The sequence below is a fragment of the Brienomyrus brachyistius genome, chromosome 17, assembly GCF_023856365.1.
Source record: "Brienomyrus brachyistius isolate T26 chromosome 17, BBRACH_0.4, whole genome shotgun sequence".
NCBI lineage: Eukaryota > Metazoa > Chordata > Actinopteri > Osteoglossiformes > Mormyridae > Brienomyrus > Brienomyrus brachyistius.
The window spans coordinates 15,472,534-15,491,495 of NC_064549.1; the positions used below are offsets into that span (position 1 = coordinate 15,472,534).

An 18,962-nucleotide genomic window follows, 5' to 3' on the forward strand; every position below is an offset into this window, starting at 1 on the left:
AAATCTCTCGGTAGTAATGGGAAATATGAGCACCAGTGTTTTAGCACAATATCTGATTGTTTTATGGAGCTTTTACGTCTCTGCCAGAGAGTCAGGACTCCCACCAAAGATGCATTCTTACACTTAAAGTACTGCAATATAGCTCTCAATCACAGCACCTACTGACGGATTAATGTACACTGAATTTTATCACCATAGCAAAAATGTGAGTATATTTCGGAGCACAATTTGCTTTAACACCATTTTCGATGGTGGGAGAGCCTGGTTCATGTAGAGAACACGTAAGCGTCATTCGCACAGCTCAAGGGCCAGGATTAGAAGAATGTTCTGTGTGGAGATGAGACTCTTTCATGGGTTACCTGTGCAGGGGTCCCCGAGGAGTGATGGTCTCTGGCAGGTAGTCCACCAGCGGCGCCCAGCACCCCCCGTTTGTGGGCATGGGCAGTGGGTGTGGCTGGTTTGTCTCCAGCACGGTCATCAGCCAGCTGGCATAGGGGGGCAGCGGGTCGTCTGAGGAGGACAAGGTCACACGGATACAAAAAAAATCAGCAACCGCCCACCTCACGCCCTTTGACCAAACTCTTAAAGTCATTTGGAGGACAAGTACCACAAACTAGTGCAGATGAGTAAGAAAATGGAGCAATGACTCATCAACGGTAAGACAGTAGTACTCAGCTAACTGCTCTTTTTTTTCTGCCCCAAAATTGCTGAAACATAGAAACTCTCATTGAAGCTAATGGCTGCCATTGTGAAATACTCAGACTGGAGCTGTCCCCATGTATGCTCTGCCCCCTACAGGTCATATGGGGACATAGCAATGACCACCACCTGCCTTGTTACCTGTGCTGCTGGGGGAGGTGTGTGTTCTTTCAGTTAAAATTAGTCCTCCTCAAAGATTAATACTGTAGGTCTTTTCCGCAGTACTCTCAGGCTTCGAGGGTCTAGAATGGGGGGTTCGTGACTGGTTACTCACTCTTTTCCTCATCGTACGACCCCCCAGAGCTGTTGCTGTAGCGGGACTCCAGGCGGTTATACACGCGAATCTTATTGCTGAACCTGTGATCACAGACACGCAGGAAGACGCTGAGTTAAGGGTGTGCAGATGTGACATCATTATATCCATGCAATGGCGCCTCGAAGAGTTTATAGACAAAAAAAGGCATTGGGCAAATCTGACTTACTTGTCCTCATTTTCTCTGGTGACTTTCATTTCGTCCGTGTCCACGAAACTCTCCTGGCCAACCACTACCGTGTTATTGCTGGATGTAGTACCTAAATGCATTTTAATGATAAAAACCGGGTCTCCACAAGACAGTATGACAGGAAAGGCTGTAACATGCGGCCCGACGACCCCGCATGCTCTGTAAGGCTCACCGGACGCCGGAGCAGAGGACTTGTTGCTGGCCGCGAAGCGGTAGAAGGGCGGGTTGTCACAGTGCAGCACCACGGGGTTGACTGGTTCCGTCTGCTGCAGCTCCAGGAGCAACTCCTCCATGGTCAGAATGGTGTTGTTGCGACACAGATAAACCACCACCTTCTTGATCTGCAGGTCAACGGCAGGCAAACACTGGATCTTTCCCCAACTGTAACCCCCAACAACTCCACCGCATTCACATTTATGTGGCAGATGCATCTGTCTAAAGTGGAATTCAACTGAGAAAGCAGGGAGAGCCAGTCTCTGGAGCGACTGGGGCTTAAGCTTCTTGCTCAGGGGCCCAATGGTGAGATCACTCTGCCAACCCCAGGATTTGACCTGGTGACCTTCTGATCACAGGCGTAGCACCCAGAAGCACTGAGCCGCACACCGGGCGACTCACGTAGGGCAGCAGAGGGGTGTCGCTGCTCACGCCGCACAGGCTGATCAGGAACTGCAGCACGGTTCGCAGGTTGCTCCCCCACATGTCGTTGCTGACCAGTGCATTCCAGGCGTTCTCCATCTCGGGTCCAGGGATATCATCCCCGTACTGGGGGGAGGCAGGGGGGCAGGGACAAGTTATCAGCTAAACTAAACTAAAATTTACTTGGAAGAATTACAGGTTTTATTCACCCTTTGAAAGTAACTAATACTTCAGAACGTGATGTGGGCTAATTCATGATCTTATAATGAGCAGAAAATAAATTATATTGAATCAAGTTATGCTGCCATGGCCATAGGTTATACTTTGGTGAACTCCTCAAAAATTTCGAGACAGAGAAGCTGGCAGTTAGAAGGACTCGCACCTTGGCAGTCATGAACATCAGGTTGTTGAGCACCAGCGAGGTGGCCTGCAGCGAGCCCCAGCCGCTGCCCCTGAGCCAGTGATGCGAGGGATCCTTCTTTCCAGGCCGGCTGTTTGCCCCCCCCTCGGGGGAGCAGGGCCGGGAGGCTTGGGGCAGCAGGCCACTGTCCACCAGCTCGATGTTGTGCAGCCACGGCAGGAGATAGGTGAGCATGATCTGGCGGCCGTTGGGGTGGGTGGTGGGAAACCGCTGGCTGACCTCTGAGTTTGGGAGGGAGAGAACCGCAGCAGGTAGCCATACAATGGCGTTAAACCGTCTTTAGATGTCCCACAAAATGGGCTGCAATGACTAGTTTAGAAGCTGGCTTGAAGGGTTAGAGATCACATCTTCCTCTGTGACCAGGACAGCTAAAGCCATGCTTGATATATCGGTTATTACTTTCTACGAGCTTTGAGGAAGGTCAGAATCCCCAGTCACCATGGAAACAAGCATGCGTGAGGCTATGTGATTAAGGGGCATATGAGCATGTGACTGGGAGGTGACTACTGTGGAGCTCATAGATGAGATGGTACAGTAAAGGTTATCCTGTGCATCAAATCCTTTAGTCCTGAATGTAGTTTCAGTGCTAGTGTGATCTGCCCTTAGAGCTACAGAGAATGCATGGTGGGTTATGTCACTGTGGAAACATGGGCACTTACCTGAGAAAAGAGGCAAGGTGAGCTGGGGGTACATTCTGGCCAGCTGGCTGGAGAGCTGGGACAGGGAGATGCTGTAGAGGGGAGCCAGGGGGCCATGGGTACTGTACAGGATGCTGCTGGACTTCTGGTCTTTGAGCTTCTTAGAATACACTGACAGTTTAGCTTCCAGAATCTATACAAGAAAAAAAAGCATCTTCCCTTTAGAATCAACTTTTACCAGTGTACCAGCGTATATGTGTCTTCAGGAGTGTGTGCGTGTCTGTGTGTTTATACACATCTACCTGCATTAGCTGCATGGAAATCTCATAGATCTCCCTGTTGGTGTCCGACGCCTTGAAAAGCACCAGGTTTAGCAGGGTCACCAGATCACAAGGGTAATTTCTGCAAACAATAACAGCACACAAGTCGGACTGCATGCCACACCGGCGAGCGTGTCAGCGTGCAGGCATTTAGTCGCTTACAATAGGTGCGCGTGACTTCATGGTTCAGCAGCTTAATTAAAGGTGCTGGCAGAAAAGCACAACAATGAAGGGGATGTATGACAATGGGAATCCAAGCCTCGTGTCTGTACATTAATCCTCATCTCCATTTTTGGAAGTCTGGTCTGAAATGAATGTTGTTTGCTGGGACATCAGACAAACTGTTTCTTTCAAGTCTAGAACTGCTGATTTTAACCCTCACAGATAATTCTTAAGAACCTCAGATCTGATAAGTGTTTTATTGCTCAAACTTATTAGACGTTACTGGATGTGTAAGACAAAATATATCTGACCTTTATATCTGAATATCAGAATCATAAAAAGTATATATTAGATAAAAATTGGGTATTGAACTGGCTAAACTCTTAAATGAAGAACAAATTTCTGAAACTCAGACACTCCATTTGTTGCTTTTCAGGTGAGACCGCCAATGACCAAAAGTCAGGTTTCCATGTCATATGTTACAATACTGGGAACCAAAATTCAATCCTCATGTAATCCAACAAAGAACCTTAAATTTACAAAGTCCACTGAATTTTGTACAAAAGTGTATCCTTTGTAATGAGTGAGTTTTAGAGATCAGCTCTTTAATTATGATTAATGAAAATCAATGTATTTCTGTTGAGGAGATCCAAAGAGGACCATACCTGCTCCCACAAACGGTGGCAATGGCCTTGAAGCAGCCAGAGGCCAGATGGTAGGACCCGGTAAAGCAGCGATCCACGGCCCAGTTGAAAAGGTTTGCTTGGTCTGGGTTGAGTTCTAACAGTAAGATAACCACTTCACAGCCTAATTGGTGGACCTGCGTCACATGACAGAACAACAGAATAACATCAGCAGGCGTCGTGCAAGCTAGAGAGCACATGGACAGTTCCTTCATGTAGAGTTTACAGCACGCATAGCCTTCTCACTTCTCATGATTAAACAACGCCTTTTTACCTGGCAATCAGGATAGTCTTCCTGAGAGACACAAGAGAACTTACAGTGAATCAGCTCTCATGTAAACAACCTACTCTTGAGGGACATTAACCTAAACCAGAGAATTTCCAGGCTACATTTAGACAAGTATCGCAATGGCATGACAGCAGAAATTCCCAGAGTCTGAATTCAGTCTAAAACATCGACACCTTATGCAAGTCATCTTGACGTAAGTCCCCATCCCACTGTTGATAAAATCCCAGCTGTAGCAAGACATGACACACAACACTTATTGGGCACTAAGGCTGGTTGTCAAATTCTTACACACTGAAATGTAAACGTTTGCAAGACTGCAGCAGTGTCCAGTTAAGGGTTAGATAGAAAAACACCCTTATGACAGGCGAGGAGGCAGATCCTAAATGAGATCATTTACAGAACGTTGGGGTCCCAGGGGTCAAGACCAGACACAAAGATTCTCACTTTTGGGACGTAGTTTTGTTTCTTGTTCAGCAGCTCTGACCACTTACCCGCAGGTCCTGGCAGGCCAAGATATTATCCAGCCACTTGTACAGGTAGCCATCTGGAGAGAGGCCGACGTTATCAAACACAGGTCCGCAGCACAGGACAGCCGACATAGCCTGAGAACAAGACCGAGAGTGTCGGACAAAAGAAAAACAGGCCTGGTTGGTTTGCTGAATTTTTCCTGGGGCTGTCAAGTGCTGCTTCCTGGGCTTATCATTACGATCAGATCACGACCAGGACTTGGCATTCGGATGTACGTTGAAAGGGAAGACGTGACACTATTCTCCCCTCCCCCGCGAACAAACATGCGGTGTTGGATAGATCCCCCTGGGCCATTTTTCGCTGTGCCTTATGATTTTTGCCGCTTTACAGCTGACTGAAATTACATGCTTTCCACAAAAGGAATGACACCCACGCATAAGCCATTTGCAGAGCCAACCCTATTGTTGGGATCTGCGAAGGCGTCTCAAGCTACCGGCCGGGCGATATGCCGATAGGGTTTCAAAGTCAGCGCGGCCTACAAGGTGAATGACGTGATCGGGAGCTGCTGGAATTTTCCACCCACTCTCACCTTTTGCAGCTGACAGCTCATTCGTAGCCAGTGACAAACAACGCTAAGGTCATGTCAAAGGTGTTCCCCCCCTTTCAACCGCACTCAGCAAACAGTGCGCTTAGTCAGCAGAATATCCTGTTTCTCATTCTTCACCTCCATTACGTTGTACCTTTATATTACACTGCACCCGTAGTCAATCGCAGAACTAGGAACAACTTTATGGAACTCAATCAACTATTCGGTGTGAGCGAGTAAATGCACAGAGAACGTGAATGTAGGGGGTTGGGGATACCTTGAGGGCGCTGTACTGGTATCGAGTTATCTGGTGGTTCCGGTCGCTGTAACGATCCAACGGGGTGAACATGACGCTGAAGGGCCCCGCCCATTGGCTGAAGAGGATGAAGAGGTGATGCCTCAGGCTCTGCTGGGGGAACAGGAAGCGCCGGTGGTGGACTAACATGGGGGGTGGGGGGGGTGGGGGGGAGAAGTGGGTGGAGGGGCAGTGAAGCAGAACAGCGGGTTAGAAAGTAACACCACCTACGTGTCCATTTTCAATCAACTGTTGACCCCTGGCAACCAAACTGTGTTTTCTAACAGAAATACTTCTTAGCCTGGCCTTTACTTAATAGCTTGTTAAGTCATTGTTCATTTATTCTGAAAGGGAAGTCCAGAAATAGCCCTTGCGTAGCTCACGGTGAGCAATTATCTGCTCTTACTTTTCTTTTTTTTTCAATAAGGCTTCTCTGTCTCTTGGCTCAAAGTCTCCTGGGAAACTGCCTAATAGAGATCAAGAGCCCAGCGAATCGCTCTTGGCTTTGGCTGCAGTTAAACTTGGATCTTTGTAAGGATGAGTTACAGATCGCTAAAAGTAGGAAAATTCTGCATCACTACAATGCTTGGAGGGGTTATTTTTCTTCTTTTCTTGCTCTGGGGAGGTTAAGTAGGATCGTCTGGTAACATGAGCAGAGTATAGCTTACTTCTTGGCCCATGATCCAGGAACCTTTCTAGTACGACCCTGCAGCTTAATGGTGCAGAAACAATTTTGCCCCTCGGCACTGTTAGCTTAAAGCTGCCAAAGCTAATGGATGTGTATAACAGCCAGGGTCATGATGCATAAATGTTGCTCAGGAATGTCCCCCCCCCCCCCCCCCCCCCCAGCCTCAGTTACCGGGGACACACTGGATGAGGTTCGCCACCATGGCACTGAAGTGAGCGCGGATGTCCTTGAGGACTTCCATGTCTTTGTCGTTCTCGGCCTCTAGCAGCATACGGGTGAGATCGACATACTCCAAAAAGAGGGCCCCCAGGGCCAGGCTGTCTCGTTCCAGGGCCCCGTTGGTGCTGGGACAGGGAAAGAATGAGAAGGTGTGTGAATGAGTGTCCTGCTGCTCAGAGGCAGAGTCCAGCGGGATGGCAGAGCGTGTGAGTATGCATGGGACGCAGAAGCTTTCGCTGAGGGGTCCAGGCCAGCGCCCACCTGTCGCTGATGACGCCAGCATCAGCCAGCAGCTCGAAAATCCTCAGAAGCTGCAGCCGCAGCAGATCCCGCCTCTCGCGGCGTTTCTTGTTCTGGAACCAGAGAAACAGCCGCCATACTTTAGTGCTGCCTCGAGTCTGCCAAGACCATCACAAGAGCATGATGCAAGTCATCTCTATTCTCTTCTATCTTCTCTCGCAAAAACAAGTTAAACTTCCACTGACCAGAAGAGGCTCCATGATTTTTGCCGTCACAAATGACCTTTTACCTACTCTACGTATGTCACGCTGCCAGCGTTGCTGCAATATCTGAATTACAAAATGCCCAGGCTGAAGGTTTCCCACAAACCATGACTGGACAGACAGTGTGAATAAGAACAGGAGCGCCCCGCCGTCAAAACACATTCAGTCACAATGACTAATCCTTCGCATCTCCGCATTCCCCGGCCCTTCTGGGAAAGTCACAAATCAAGGCGCTCGTCTCTGCGAGCAGGCATAGCATGGAGGTGACATGACGAGCACACAGTCTCGCTTCAGCCATGTCCTACACTGTAACACGATATCGACTACATGCAGGCTTACAGTCCAGCCCTGATGCTAAATATGGCTCCACAGATGAATGCCACCCCAGTTAAACACGAATCTCAAAATGAGGAAACACGACGATGCTTGGAGGAGGAAAAGGCTGATTTACCTCCGGTCTCCGTTCCAAAGCTTCCTTCATTAAGGGATGGAGTTCCTCTATAAGTTCCCTAGAGAGATATAGAAAGAGAAACAGAGTGACAGAGATAGATAGATGCAGAGAGAGAGAGAGAGAGAGAGAGAGAGAGAGAGGCAGAGAAAATGAGGGAAAGAAAGAGGGAGAGAAGGAGGGAGATAGAGACAGGTGATTAAGAGAATTGTGAAACAAAACAGGATATATGCAGAACTACAAAAACAATGATTTATACAGAAATATGTAAACAATCTTACTAAATGCATTGGTTGACTGAACAACTGAAATGGATTTTTAGCATTTCATTATTAATGAAGAGGTCATTAAAAAGTGAAACAAGGCCACGTGAAAAGTACTGAAATGCTCAGTGCCAAAATAATCATGGATCAAACACTTATCTGTTTAGGTCTTAATCCTAGCAAATGGAATAGAAAATGGGCGGCAGATCTAATTAAGCACTCCAGCAGAACATCAGTGACCTTCACTCACGTGTCAGCGATGGTCCTGGTGTGATGCTGATTAAAGTGATGTTTGTTCAGTACGTATCTGAATGCGGTTACCTCAGATGTGACTGGAACACGGGATGTTTTTTTCCCCCTCATCATGTACTTTTTCCCTGTGTGAAACCCTGCACTGGCATTGTGTCATGTGACATATGCCCCCCTCCCCATCTGTGTCGCTTACCTGAACACCAGAGCGTTGGTGCGTCCCAAGCCCAGCACCAGTGACTCGGTGACCTCGATGCTCTCCGCCCTCATCAGCAGGACCAGCTGCTTCAGCAAGCAGGCCACAGAGGGCATGCCGATCGCCTACTCGACAGAGCCACACACACACACAGACGCATAGGGGTCCGCTTACTCGGTCCAGGCTGCATAAGCATGATGACCAAGACTAACAAGCTCTTGTCAGGAAACTGAGTTGCAGTCAGAGCATTCCTGTGAAACCGCTAACTACTAGGCCATACGTGTCAGAGGAAAGTAAACTCCTAGCATGAAACAAGAAGCTGATTTTATCATGTGACCTAGAATAATGCCAGGCGAGTGAGAGCTGTGAGAAGAGTGAAAGGCACTGGGCTGGGGACAGACCTTGGTGTCACAGCTGACATTGCCGTCGGGTGTGATGGCCGTGATCTCAGGCATGGACGCCCGCAGGTGTCCTGAACTCATGATGCTGGGCTTGGCCACACCCAGGCAGAGGATAAGATAGTTCCTCCACAAGGTCACCAGGTTGTCCCCTCCACTTACTGAGTTTGTTTTCTTGGCGTAAAGAGGGTTTCTGCAAAGTTCGAGAAGTGGTAAGAAAGCAAAACAATAAATTTGGCATTTACAGTATATGGGCCTAACAGAGGCAATTTCGAAGGCCCTGTTGTACAGCTTGAGTATAAGAATTAGGAGGAAATGAAGAGACTGTGGAGAAAATGGTGAGTGTTCTAAAGAAAACCAAAAACGGCACATCTGCTTCAGTGTCTGGTGCTCATTGGAAAACAGGGAGGTGTGAAGGACTCACGTGGGGTCCACCTGGGGCATGAGCAGCTGCAGGCGGGTGAAGGCGTAGGGCCAGGCGTAGCTGAGCGCCATGGAGCAGTGCTTGGGCAGGCCGTCCTGGCGCAAGAAGCTGTACAGACACAGCACCCAGGGGTCCTTCACCGACTGGGCGAAGATCCACACGTGCGAAGGGCTGCGCACGTCGTACTGGCTGTTCACCAGCACTGCGTTCCACTCCACCAGCCCCAGGAGGTCCACTTGGTGGCCCGGCATCAAGTTGGCCTTCAGAACATTCACAATCAGGAGTCACTCTTTGAGTCATAGTGAGTCAGAGTTTCACGTGTACGGAACATAACAAAATAGCAGCATGTAGAGTTTTTCCATGACCATTGTGAGCCGCAAGTCTGTCCCAGGAAGCACTGGACTTGAGGCAGGGGACACTTCAGATAGGATGTCTTATAACGTCATTTAGGGCTTCCCCCGAGGGGGATCAAACGTACATCAAAACAAATGCAAAACGACCAGAATTTCACCTTGTCACTCAAATCATAAACTAAATACTGCTCTTTAAAAAAAGGCTATAAAGTAGCAATACTGTCATTAGTGACTCACACCGTTTCACTCCTGAGCTGCTCTGCCACGTAGGCGAAGCGGTTTTATGTAACCATGACGCCTCAGACCACTGGGTGGTTAAAAGTAGCCCTAATTTCTGCAGCATTATGATGGATGGGAACCCTCTCCTCCCACCACTCGATCGATGCAAGAGAGCAAGCTTAATTAATGGCATGAAAAGGGGGCTTCGTTAGCAAGCAGAAACAATTAATGACCTGACAGCCTACCAGCCTCTGAGTTTCAGTGCGCAAATTACAACATTATGTAGCAAAATCGCTGCGAGGAGCAATATCTTGACATTTATGGTCACTCATTATAGAGAGATGAGCTATAAATTCTGCAGGCCATCAATGTCTGCCTAACTCGTATTCTGTTCTCCTCCCTTGTGTTCTAATGACCGAAAGTAATGTCCCACAGCACTGCTCACCGAGTCGGACACGGTCACGTGGACGAAGCTCTCCAAAGCTGCTGAGCTTAGCTGATCCAAGACCTCAATCATGGGCTTGTCATCGTCCTTGATTACAAAAATAAGACCAGACACACAGGTTATGGGATCCGGAATGCTCTGGACGCTCCACCCGGACTCACGGGCCCTAACTCACTTCCGCCTGTCCGATGGTTGTGAAGAGGCAGCGGATCTCCTTGAGGATGGTGACGGCTAGCTTCCGGGTGCCCGTCTGACAGGAGCAGAGCAGCACAAGGGCCAGGCCTTCCACAGCATGCAGGACCAGACCGCGGGGGCCCTGAGAGGAGGGGCCCGACTGAAGCAGCTGTAAGATACAGTGGCATCCTGGGATGTGAACCACAGATCCTGCTACTGATAGCACCAACATCACAGACAGCAGTGAAACATAAAATGCATCAGAAGTATATACAAGATGATGAGAAGATCCTTGGCTACCAGGGTCCATTTCACAGACTTTCTTGGAAAATGTATTCTTATACAGCCATTAAGGCACCAAGAACGTCAACCAAGTAATAATAATTGAGCCATATGGTATCTCACATAGTATCTCATTCTTCAGGTAAATTATAGCAACCCACAGGTAAGGAATAAATGCTTGGAACCTAGAGAAAAACAGGATTTGCCCCAACCTCAGAAGAGCAGGCCCTGGGCGCCTCATGGGCCTTGCAGGGTGTCTGCAGTGCCAGCCTCCACTGCGTCAACAGCTGCAGAAGCAGCTTGAGGGACGAGTCCAGTAGCCCTTGGTGGGTATCCTGCACTTCCCGGAGCACAAAGTTGGTGAAGCCGAACAGAACATCCTCCCGCCAGTCCGGGAAGTCCAGCAGCAGGCTTTGCAGGGAGTTCTGGGCAATCAGGCGCAGTTCGTCATCCATATGGATTGTCAGCCTGGGACACACATAGAAAAACACGCATCAAGTCTTAATCTGTTTTTTACGACAAGCTAGTGCTGATTTATTTGTACAGTCCTGCATGAATCAGATTTCTGAGCCAACTGCAGGGTTGCACCACATATGCTCACCGAGCCAGCAGGTCAATGAGCTCCAGCTTGGACATGCCATCAGGTAGGATACGAGGGATCGCAGCGACACACGTCCTGATGAGATCGATCTTTGGCTTCCGTTCCCCTCTGACAGAGAAGGGAAGAACCCTCAAGGTCACGTCTGGGCAATTTTTAGAAGCAACCTTCATTACATCGAGAGTTTTACAATGGCCTACACTACAGAGACTATTACCAAGGAACCAATGCCATTGGATGGTGGGAATGAAAGGGCAAACCCATGCTGAAAACCCCATTTGCCTACAATAATACCCAGTGCACCTGTCTACCAAGAGGTCATGAACATGGACGGAAACCACTGAGCAAGGGTAAGACCTACGTGATCATGTCCTCCGGCTCCTTGTTCAACATCTGCACGTTGGTCAGCATCATGCACCTTCCTACCTCCTTGTCGAGGTGCCGCAGGATGCTGTCGATGGCCTTACGCACATGCGAGTAGTACATGGCCATGCCTGTGGAGTGCCAAACAGAGGCAAGCACCATGAAGATGAGCGACAAGCGGATAGCGGTGCACCTGTCAACGAAGGAATGAAGGTAAAACCCTGCATTGTTCGGACAGCGCAGGAGATGACAGTTATTTACCAATGAGTTTGGCTTCTTCCTCAGTCAGGGTCTTACTCAGATAGGTTTTCTTAACCCTGAGTGTATTTCCTGAGGGCAGTGTGGCCCCGGTGTTAGGCATGGGGGGTTCTCCGTCCTTCTGCTGCAAGTTGTCGGCAATGACCAGGAATGCTCTGAGGCCAATGTTCATCCTCTGATGGGCCAACAAATGGATGTTAGTCAGTCTACTGCTGCTACCAAGATCACTGTCTGTCACTGCAAACTTGTTTTCCTACTGTAACACATTCAGACTATGTCACTTTGGTTTATTTTACCATAGAACTAGCTATGCTTATAATGCTTTATGAATGCATTATAATGTGTTCAAATATTCTTATAGACATAGAATTCATAGAAAGTGTTACTAATAATTTTTGCTATATGCTTAGTAGTTTTTAAGCAAATTTCCAAGGAGAACAAATCCTCTTGTCATTCAGCCAGCCCGCGATAATTATATTCAAAAAATGTTCAAATATGCACTGAAGTGATATTTATTTACCTCTGGGTTAAGGTTGAAAGCTTTCATTGGTTTACCTACACAAAGTAGGTCAAAGATGATCTCTTTCATGGCATAGTCAAGCCTTTCCTGTTTTGAGAGGGGAAAAAAACTGTTATCTGCATATCAAATGACAAACTCAGGTAGCTGATAGGTATGTTTGTGTTACTGAGAACAATTGCTGAGTAGCTATTTTGGAATAGTGGTTAGGCATTGTGTATATGTTTGTCCATTAAGTATATGAGTTGTTTGTAAATACTGTACTATGAGTGTGCGTGTGAGAGAGAGAAAGAGATTTCCGGAAGAGTACATGGCTGCTGGATGGATGTTTTAGAAGTACCTGTGCAATAAACTGGATGATCTTGACAAAGATGTTGAGAGGCATGTCCCGAGGAACCACGCTACGTGACCCCTTGGGGAACAGGTTTGAGATGATGGTGGTGAGGCGGCTGTGGGACAGAGACCGAGGTGACGATACAAGTCATAACATGAACCGGGAATGAGAGAAGCTCATCGCTCACAATAATGAGGGAAATGTCAGGAAAGAGAAGCACCTTTTTAAAAAGATCGACTTGCATATACGGTAAGAGGTGATGTCACGCTAAATATCTTAAGACAAAGCAAAGATACTCGCTCACAATGATATCAAGGCTCTTTTCCAGCTATGTTACACTGGCAACCTGGCCCACTGCCAGCTCCCAGTGACTCAGAAGTCATTCTGTCTCATCTAGGTCCTTCCCTCTCTTACCCCCGGCAATGCAGCTAGCAGGGGCATCTAAGTGTTATTTATATCCTGCTTTCCGGAGGCTTCACCTCCATAGCAAGTCAATGAACCTCTGACATGAGATCAAGTGAAACTGGATATTAAATGCTGGAGATGAAGCTGGGAATTTTAACTTTTGCTAGTTTCTTTATTTATTTGCATACTCTCCATTGGTATTAAAGAGAAATCTATTCACGGACTAGTAGTTTTGAAACAGAAACATCTTTTGACCTGACTTTAACTTTGAGAGCTTGCTATTGGCTAGGCCCCACAGCGGTCTCTGGGTGTGTGGTTTGGGAGGGGAGTGGTTGGGGTGTGTCATAGTTTTGGAAGCCTTAGTAGTAGCTGCAGAATGAGCAACACGGTCACCTATAGTGACTCGAGAGAGATGCCGATTACCTCTGTGTCGCCGTGTTGCTCTCACATTTGATCCGGATCATGTAAACCCAGAGGAGGCGGTACAGCGATTCCAGAGCCACCCGGGCCATTTTGGGGTCCTTATTCTGCAAGGCAAACCTCTCGTCGTTAACCATAATGCCAATGGAAATCTACCGTAATAACAACAAGCGAGGAACAGGATATCGTCTTTTCCTTGAAAGAAAAATTATTCTGTAAGGTTAGAATACGCAATGACAACTATGATCACTTATACCATTTGGCCTGGTAATTCCAAAGAATCAGAGAGCCTGTTTCCCAGAGTTTATCTGATAAAGAGATATGCAACATAGGCTATACAGGTTATGTTATACTGTTACCGTATCACTACTACTAATAACACTACTAAAAATAATATTAAAGTCTATGAGATTGCTGCCAGGAAGTTTTCCACCGCCTACACAGCTCCACAACCTATGGCGACCACAAAGCCTGGCACCTCTGCCCCCCCCCCCCTTCAGCTGACTCATTCCCTGTGCTATTGGTTTGCATGGTTTTTCCCTCCCTTTAAACCGTCTCCTAGAAACTCAGCGGATGTGATGTCATTCAGCGGATTGCCATGGTAGCGTCTCTCCTCACGCTAAGTGATGAGGCAGGCAGGAGGACGGGGCTTGGGGGGGGCTCTTTGATTCAGGGATTCACTTGACAGACGTGCTTGTGTCTCGTCCAGGGGACAGGGCGAAACCAAGAACATACATTTATTGAGGCGCAGCAGTTTTAAATCGATAGCGAGTGAAAATACACTCCTATACCTGCATCAGATAAACATCTCTGCCCCGTGTCCTAACCATGAAATCAGTCATCTGTCCCACACCCCGTTGTTCAATAATAAGTAGAGTTATTACAGCCATTAATTATTCAATAGTGGCCACTTAAGTTTGCAGGCCAATCACCTGCAGCTGCCACACATGTCAAAACCCTCACAGGGGTCACATGGCCTCGCTTACCTTCAGGTTGGAGAGGCAGTTGTTGAGGAAGACGTGCCACCGACTGAGGAAGAGCTGCTTCTGGCTGACACACAGCAGGCAGGTCACCAAAGGGTACAGGGCCTGTGCGGGGTGGCGGGGGGGGGGGGGGGGGGGGGGGGGGTTACAGGGTCAAAAGGGTTTAGAAACACTTAATGGTGACACCTGCAGCTTACAACGATGCGTTTTACAATAATACCCATTTTATTTAATTGAAATATTATTGTATTAGTTGTCTGTATGTACTTCATGCATAGGTCTTACGGCAGGTTGATAACGTATACCTGGAGACGAAGAAGTACTTGAATGTTATCACTAGATATTTCTACACTTCATCACTACACTGATACTGATGTTATAGAAGATAATCACAATCTCTTCTGCTTTATCTATTTTTCACGCATAACGCTATCGCTCTGTCACATGGCCGAATGTGTGGAAATGGTCTCAGTTCCAAAGCCACCAGAAACCTTCTGAACTGTCTCACATGGTCAGCATTGGAAGCCTCAGGTCAGCATCGATCGGCACCCGAGCAAAGCGACTCGGCTCACCAGTGAGTGCTTCTTCCTGGTTGACAGGTCCAGAGTGATGTCATAGAGGGTCTCCACAAAGTTCCTCAGACAGGGTACATTCACCTCATTTTTCACAGCCTGGAAGCAAACCGTCTTTTTCAGAAACTGATGTTTCAGTACAGTGAATCTTACTCTGTTTGGTTCAGACAGGCAGCCCGCTGATAATGACTCACCGCTGCCACGGGGACTAAAATTTCCACGAAGAGGCCAGCTAAGGAGTGCTTGATGTCTTTGTCCTTTACTTCCAGGAAGTATTGAGCACACTCCTGCAGAGGAACAGTGCACAGAAGCAGAGCACAGTTTGTATTACAGGGTCAGACATCCTATCGGTCCCCATCTAGAGGCTGAATGATGGCGACGAGCGGAGGGGAACAAAGAGTGCAGAACTACGGGGCGGCCGTGAACAACTTGTTCGGCTACTGACAAGTCACTCAGCTCTTCCCTGTCTTCCATAAGATTATATTTGGAAGTTATGCTGATGAGAGAGGTCTGGCCTTTACAGAAAGTATATCTAATGTTTTTGAATATCACAAAACCCTATTAGGCCTCTAATTCCTATTACCTATGAAATTCCATTTTTAAAAATGGAAATTTGTGTGTGCGGTATATTTCTTTTCACATGTCCCCGTACAAATAATTAAGTTCACGTTTTAATCTAAAACTATGGGGCAGAACACATTCAAATCTCTCCTTTGTCTAATACGGCGTAGACGAGGCTTGACTGAGTAAAGGAGCCGACTCGATTGAGTCGCATGCAGAAGCAGATCCCTGCTGTTACTGTGAGGCTTCAGGGCAGAGAGCTTCACCTGCATGAACTGGAAGGAGGCCTCGAAGTCCTCCACGGGGTACATCTTGATGCGGAAGAACTTGACGCCCATGATGAGGCTGACGGTGCTCTGAACCACAGCAGGGCTCTGCTCCTTCTGCCGGAGCTCCTTCAGCTCTGCCATGAACTTCTTCTTCACGGCGGGGAACCTGCAGCATCAGATATGATTAGCGCTGTCTGCCAGTGCATGCACACGGGAGGCAGAGAGGAATTAACACTCTTTAAGAGGGGGAGGCCAATACTGGAGCGGATTGTAAACTTGAGTATTTGAACGATGGTGAACGATGGTGAGAAAGCTGGGGTGGATGGAGTGCCATGCAGTAGGGCCAGCCGCAGTCATCAATCCACACCAGAAAACAAACAACCCATTTAGCACTCAGGGATGTTTCATAGTTGGCCACCGGCATGTTGAATACATCAGTTGACCAGGCCTTCAGCCACAAGTATCCAGACACACATACAAACATAATAACGTAAAGATATCGAACTTCATCAATGCATTTCATTGCTACATAATTCAAAGACTAATTCTGAAACTACAGTTAGAAAAATAATAACCATGTTCCCCTATTACAGGTTCCAGCTCACCTTATGAAGAATAAAGCAGATACTGGTTTGGAATGTAGGCATGCTGCTCTCTATTTTAAGGATTTGTTCGCTGCTGGAGTGATGTGGAGTACAGGCCCTCCCTGATAAACAGACACCAATTTCCAGACCTAGTATGGGAAGCTCTACCCCCCAAACAAATGTCTTGTGGTTTACACTCTGTTGTGTCTCAGTTCCAGCCCCTACACACAGGTCTGTGCCGACAATCTTTGTCTGTTGTTTTATGCAAAGTCACTCTGAACAAAAGAGCCAGTCAAACAAACAGATACGGTTTTCTCCAGTAGACACTGTGGTGCCTTTCTGAAGGACTGTATCAGTATATTATCCCGAATAGGCGAGATGTGACCTTTCATGTTTCCTGACAGCTGATGTCTCTGAAATCGCACAGGGCTTTGCTGAAAGCACCTTTCTCCCCCCTGTCCTCTCATCACAGACACTCGGCCTTTGGGGACCCTGCGGATTTCCGTCTCACTCAGCGGAGTGAATAGAACGAGCGAAAACCAGGGACAACTCAGTAAAGAGGCAATAAGCCCCAGCATGTCATTGAGCCATGGCGGCTTAGGCCTAGCAGGACTCGGTACAACGCATTATGTAATAATGCCGTATTTTGTAATAACTCGACAAAATATAACAAATTTTCAACGCATAATGTGAACAGCACCACATTATGTAATAACCCGACAAAATTTCGAGGCAGCGTGTGGCTCGGTGGGCTAAGCCTGTGTGCCTATAATCACAAAGTCGCCGGTTCAAACCCAGCGTCACCATGCCTGTGGGTCCTTAAATAAGGCCCTCAACCCCCAGCTCCTTGGGGCAAGTTGAGAGAGGTGTAAAGCCAATTTACACATGGGGATCAATGAAGTCTCTCTATTATTATTATCATTTATGTACTACAATAAAATGTTATAATGCAGCATTACCATATTCTTATTAATATCATAATCATTGTCTTTGTTATTATTAAGATCATTCGGTTTGTTACATTCTTGTGAGTGGTTGCATAATGTGGCATTATTATATAATACATTGTTACAGGGCTTGCCGTATAGGAAAAACATTTATGGAAAAACAAACTCTCCTTATGTCATCAGCGGACAGGAATCTGTGTAAGCTTCTATTTTGTTACAGGACAGGAGCGTGTCATACTGAGATGCCAGTCTGTGACTCAAAACTGCAGTATCTACAGTCACATGTCCACTGTGTCAAATTGCACTTCACAAGGCACACATGAAAACAATAATGAATTGTAGATTAAAACAGAGCTTTACAACGACAGGGGAGTGATAATGCAACTGCTTGGTAGGTGACGAGGCAGTTCAATGTATGCTCCTCCTGCTTAGACTCACCTAGACTGGGCTAAGACTCCTATGACTTCAGCGTAGAGGTCAGCGACAATGTGCATGTTGACCATACTGGGGCCGTGGTATCTGTGAAAGAAAAGCCAGTTAGCTCCTCTTCTAAAAGTCAGGCTGAAAAGTTGCCAAAAAGAGTGAAATCCTTACCCTTCTTTGTATTTAAAGTGCTTGAACGCCAGGTTAATAACCTCCAGAATCAAACTGTCCAGAACTGGATGAAGAGGGATCTGTTTATGAAGGAAGAGCAGGAGACCGATTCCTTGGAACTTGACAGACCAATGTTACTTTAAAATACCGAACCCTTCTAACGGGTTATTCTCCTCACATGCTTTGCTTCGCCGGTATTTCATACTTTTTGTTTAATAAAAAAATCAAAACACCATGACAGGATGTTTACATTTCTGAAAAAAAAATGACTGACAGGACAGAAAACCAATTCCTGTCTAGGTTGACGGCTGGAAAGGTACCTGCTTTAAAACTTCAATAAGAGCCAGGGAGAAGATGAAGTCAATGGCCAGATCCCTCCGTTCAAGTAGGAAGTCCTTCTGCTGCTCATCACTACAACAGAACAGCAGAATCAGAGGCGCTAACCCTGTCACAGCTGAAGCAGAAAATGCTGCACTACAGCCGTGAGATGTCTGCATCCCCAGTGCTACTGTGGGGCAATTTGCTGTTATTTGTAACATTTTTAATGGTCGTTTTAACTCTTAACTTATTATTTCTTCATACAGAAATATGTCATAAGAAAGACCTGCATTTATCTGGTGCATACAACATGCAGCTAGATTTGACACTTTGATCTTGAAATCGCAATATTTCTTGGTTAATAAATTAGGTTAAAAACAGCTTTATTGAGGTTGTGCGCCTGAGCGAGTTACTCTTCATCCTCCCTGAAACCCAAGTTTATTGAACATGCAGGATCTAAATACAAGCAGTCCTGATGCTATTAATCAATGGCACTGCTCGCACGATCGGGATGTGGAGGGAGAGGGTGACCATCTCCGGGCTGCGTGTCATTAAGCTGGGGAGGTTCCACCATCACTTCCACCAGCGCAATTAGTAGATTACAGTACTCTATGCCCCTCCCCCCCCCCCAACCTGTTCTGCTGGAAACACAGGCAACAGCGTTAACATTACTGCACC

At 47.1% G+C, this 18,962-nt stretch overlaps 1 protein-coding gene across 7 annotated transcripts in view; it reads right to left on the minus strand.

Moving 5' to 3' along the window:
* Window positions 1-18,962, minus strand: part of frya (furry homolog a (Drosophila)) — a 73,599-nt gene that overhangs the window by 24,287 nt on the left and 30,350 nt on the right. For all 7 annotated transcript variants that reach the window (XM_048980676.1, XM_048980677.1, XM_048980674.1 and 4 more), the window contains 33 exons: window positions 18,287-18,377; window positions 17,967-18,046; window positions 17,811-17,891; window positions 15,839-16,007; window positions 15,206-15,298; window positions 15,012-15,110; window positions 14,443-14,544; window positions 13,460-13,563; window positions 12,638-12,746; window positions 12,301-12,387; window positions 11,784-11,955; window positions 11,521-11,653; window positions 11,163-11,270; window positions 10,774-11,029; window positions 10,281-10,448; window positions 10,106-10,192; window positions 9,089-9,348; window positions 8,668-8,857; window positions 8,267-8,391; window positions 7,562-7,619; window positions 6,869-6,960; window positions 6,560-6,732; window positions 5,683-5,843; window positions 4,843-4,953; window positions 4,045-4,199; window positions 3,200-3,299; window positions 2,919-3,090; window positions 2,221-2,480; window positions 1,818-1,964; window positions 1,375-1,543; window positions 1,182-1,272; window positions 974-1,056; window positions 360-510 (listed from right to left, as the gene is read on the minus strand). In XM_048980676.1, coding sequence (XP_048836633.1) covers window positions 360-510; window positions 974-1,056; window positions 1,182-1,272; window positions 1,375-1,543; window positions 1,818-1,964; window positions 2,221-2,480; window positions 2,919-3,090; window positions 3,200-3,299; window positions 4,045-4,199; window positions 4,843-4,953; window positions 5,683-5,843; window positions 6,560-6,732; window positions 6,869-6,960; window positions 7,562-7,619; window positions 8,267-8,391; window positions 8,668-8,857; window positions 9,089-9,348; window positions 10,106-10,192; window positions 10,281-10,448; window positions 10,774-11,029; window positions 11,163-11,270; window positions 11,521-11,653; window positions 11,784-11,955; window positions 12,301-12,387; window positions 12,638-12,746; window positions 13,460-13,563; window positions 14,443-14,544; window positions 15,012-15,110; window positions 15,206-15,298; window positions 15,839-16,007; window positions 17,811-17,891; window positions 17,967-18,046; window positions 18,287-18,377 — 4,437 coding nt within the window. The remainder of the gene's footprint in view (window positions 1-359; window positions 511-973; window positions 1,057-1,181; window positions 1,273-1,374; window positions 1,544-1,817; window positions 1,965-2,220; window positions 2,481-2,918; window positions 3,091-3,199; window positions 3,300-4,044; window positions 4,200-4,842; window positions 4,954-5,682; window positions 5,844-6,559; window positions 6,733-6,868; window positions 6,961-7,561; window positions 7,620-8,266; window positions 8,392-8,667; window positions 8,858-9,088; window positions 9,349-10,105; window positions 10,193-10,280; window positions 10,449-10,773; window positions 11,030-11,162; window positions 11,271-11,520; window positions 11,654-11,783; window positions 11,956-12,300; window positions 12,388-12,637; window positions 12,747-13,459; window positions 13,564-14,442; window positions 14,545-15,011; window positions 15,111-15,205; window positions 15,299-15,838; window positions 16,008-17,810; window positions 17,892-17,966; window positions 18,047-18,286; window positions 18,378-18,962) is intronic.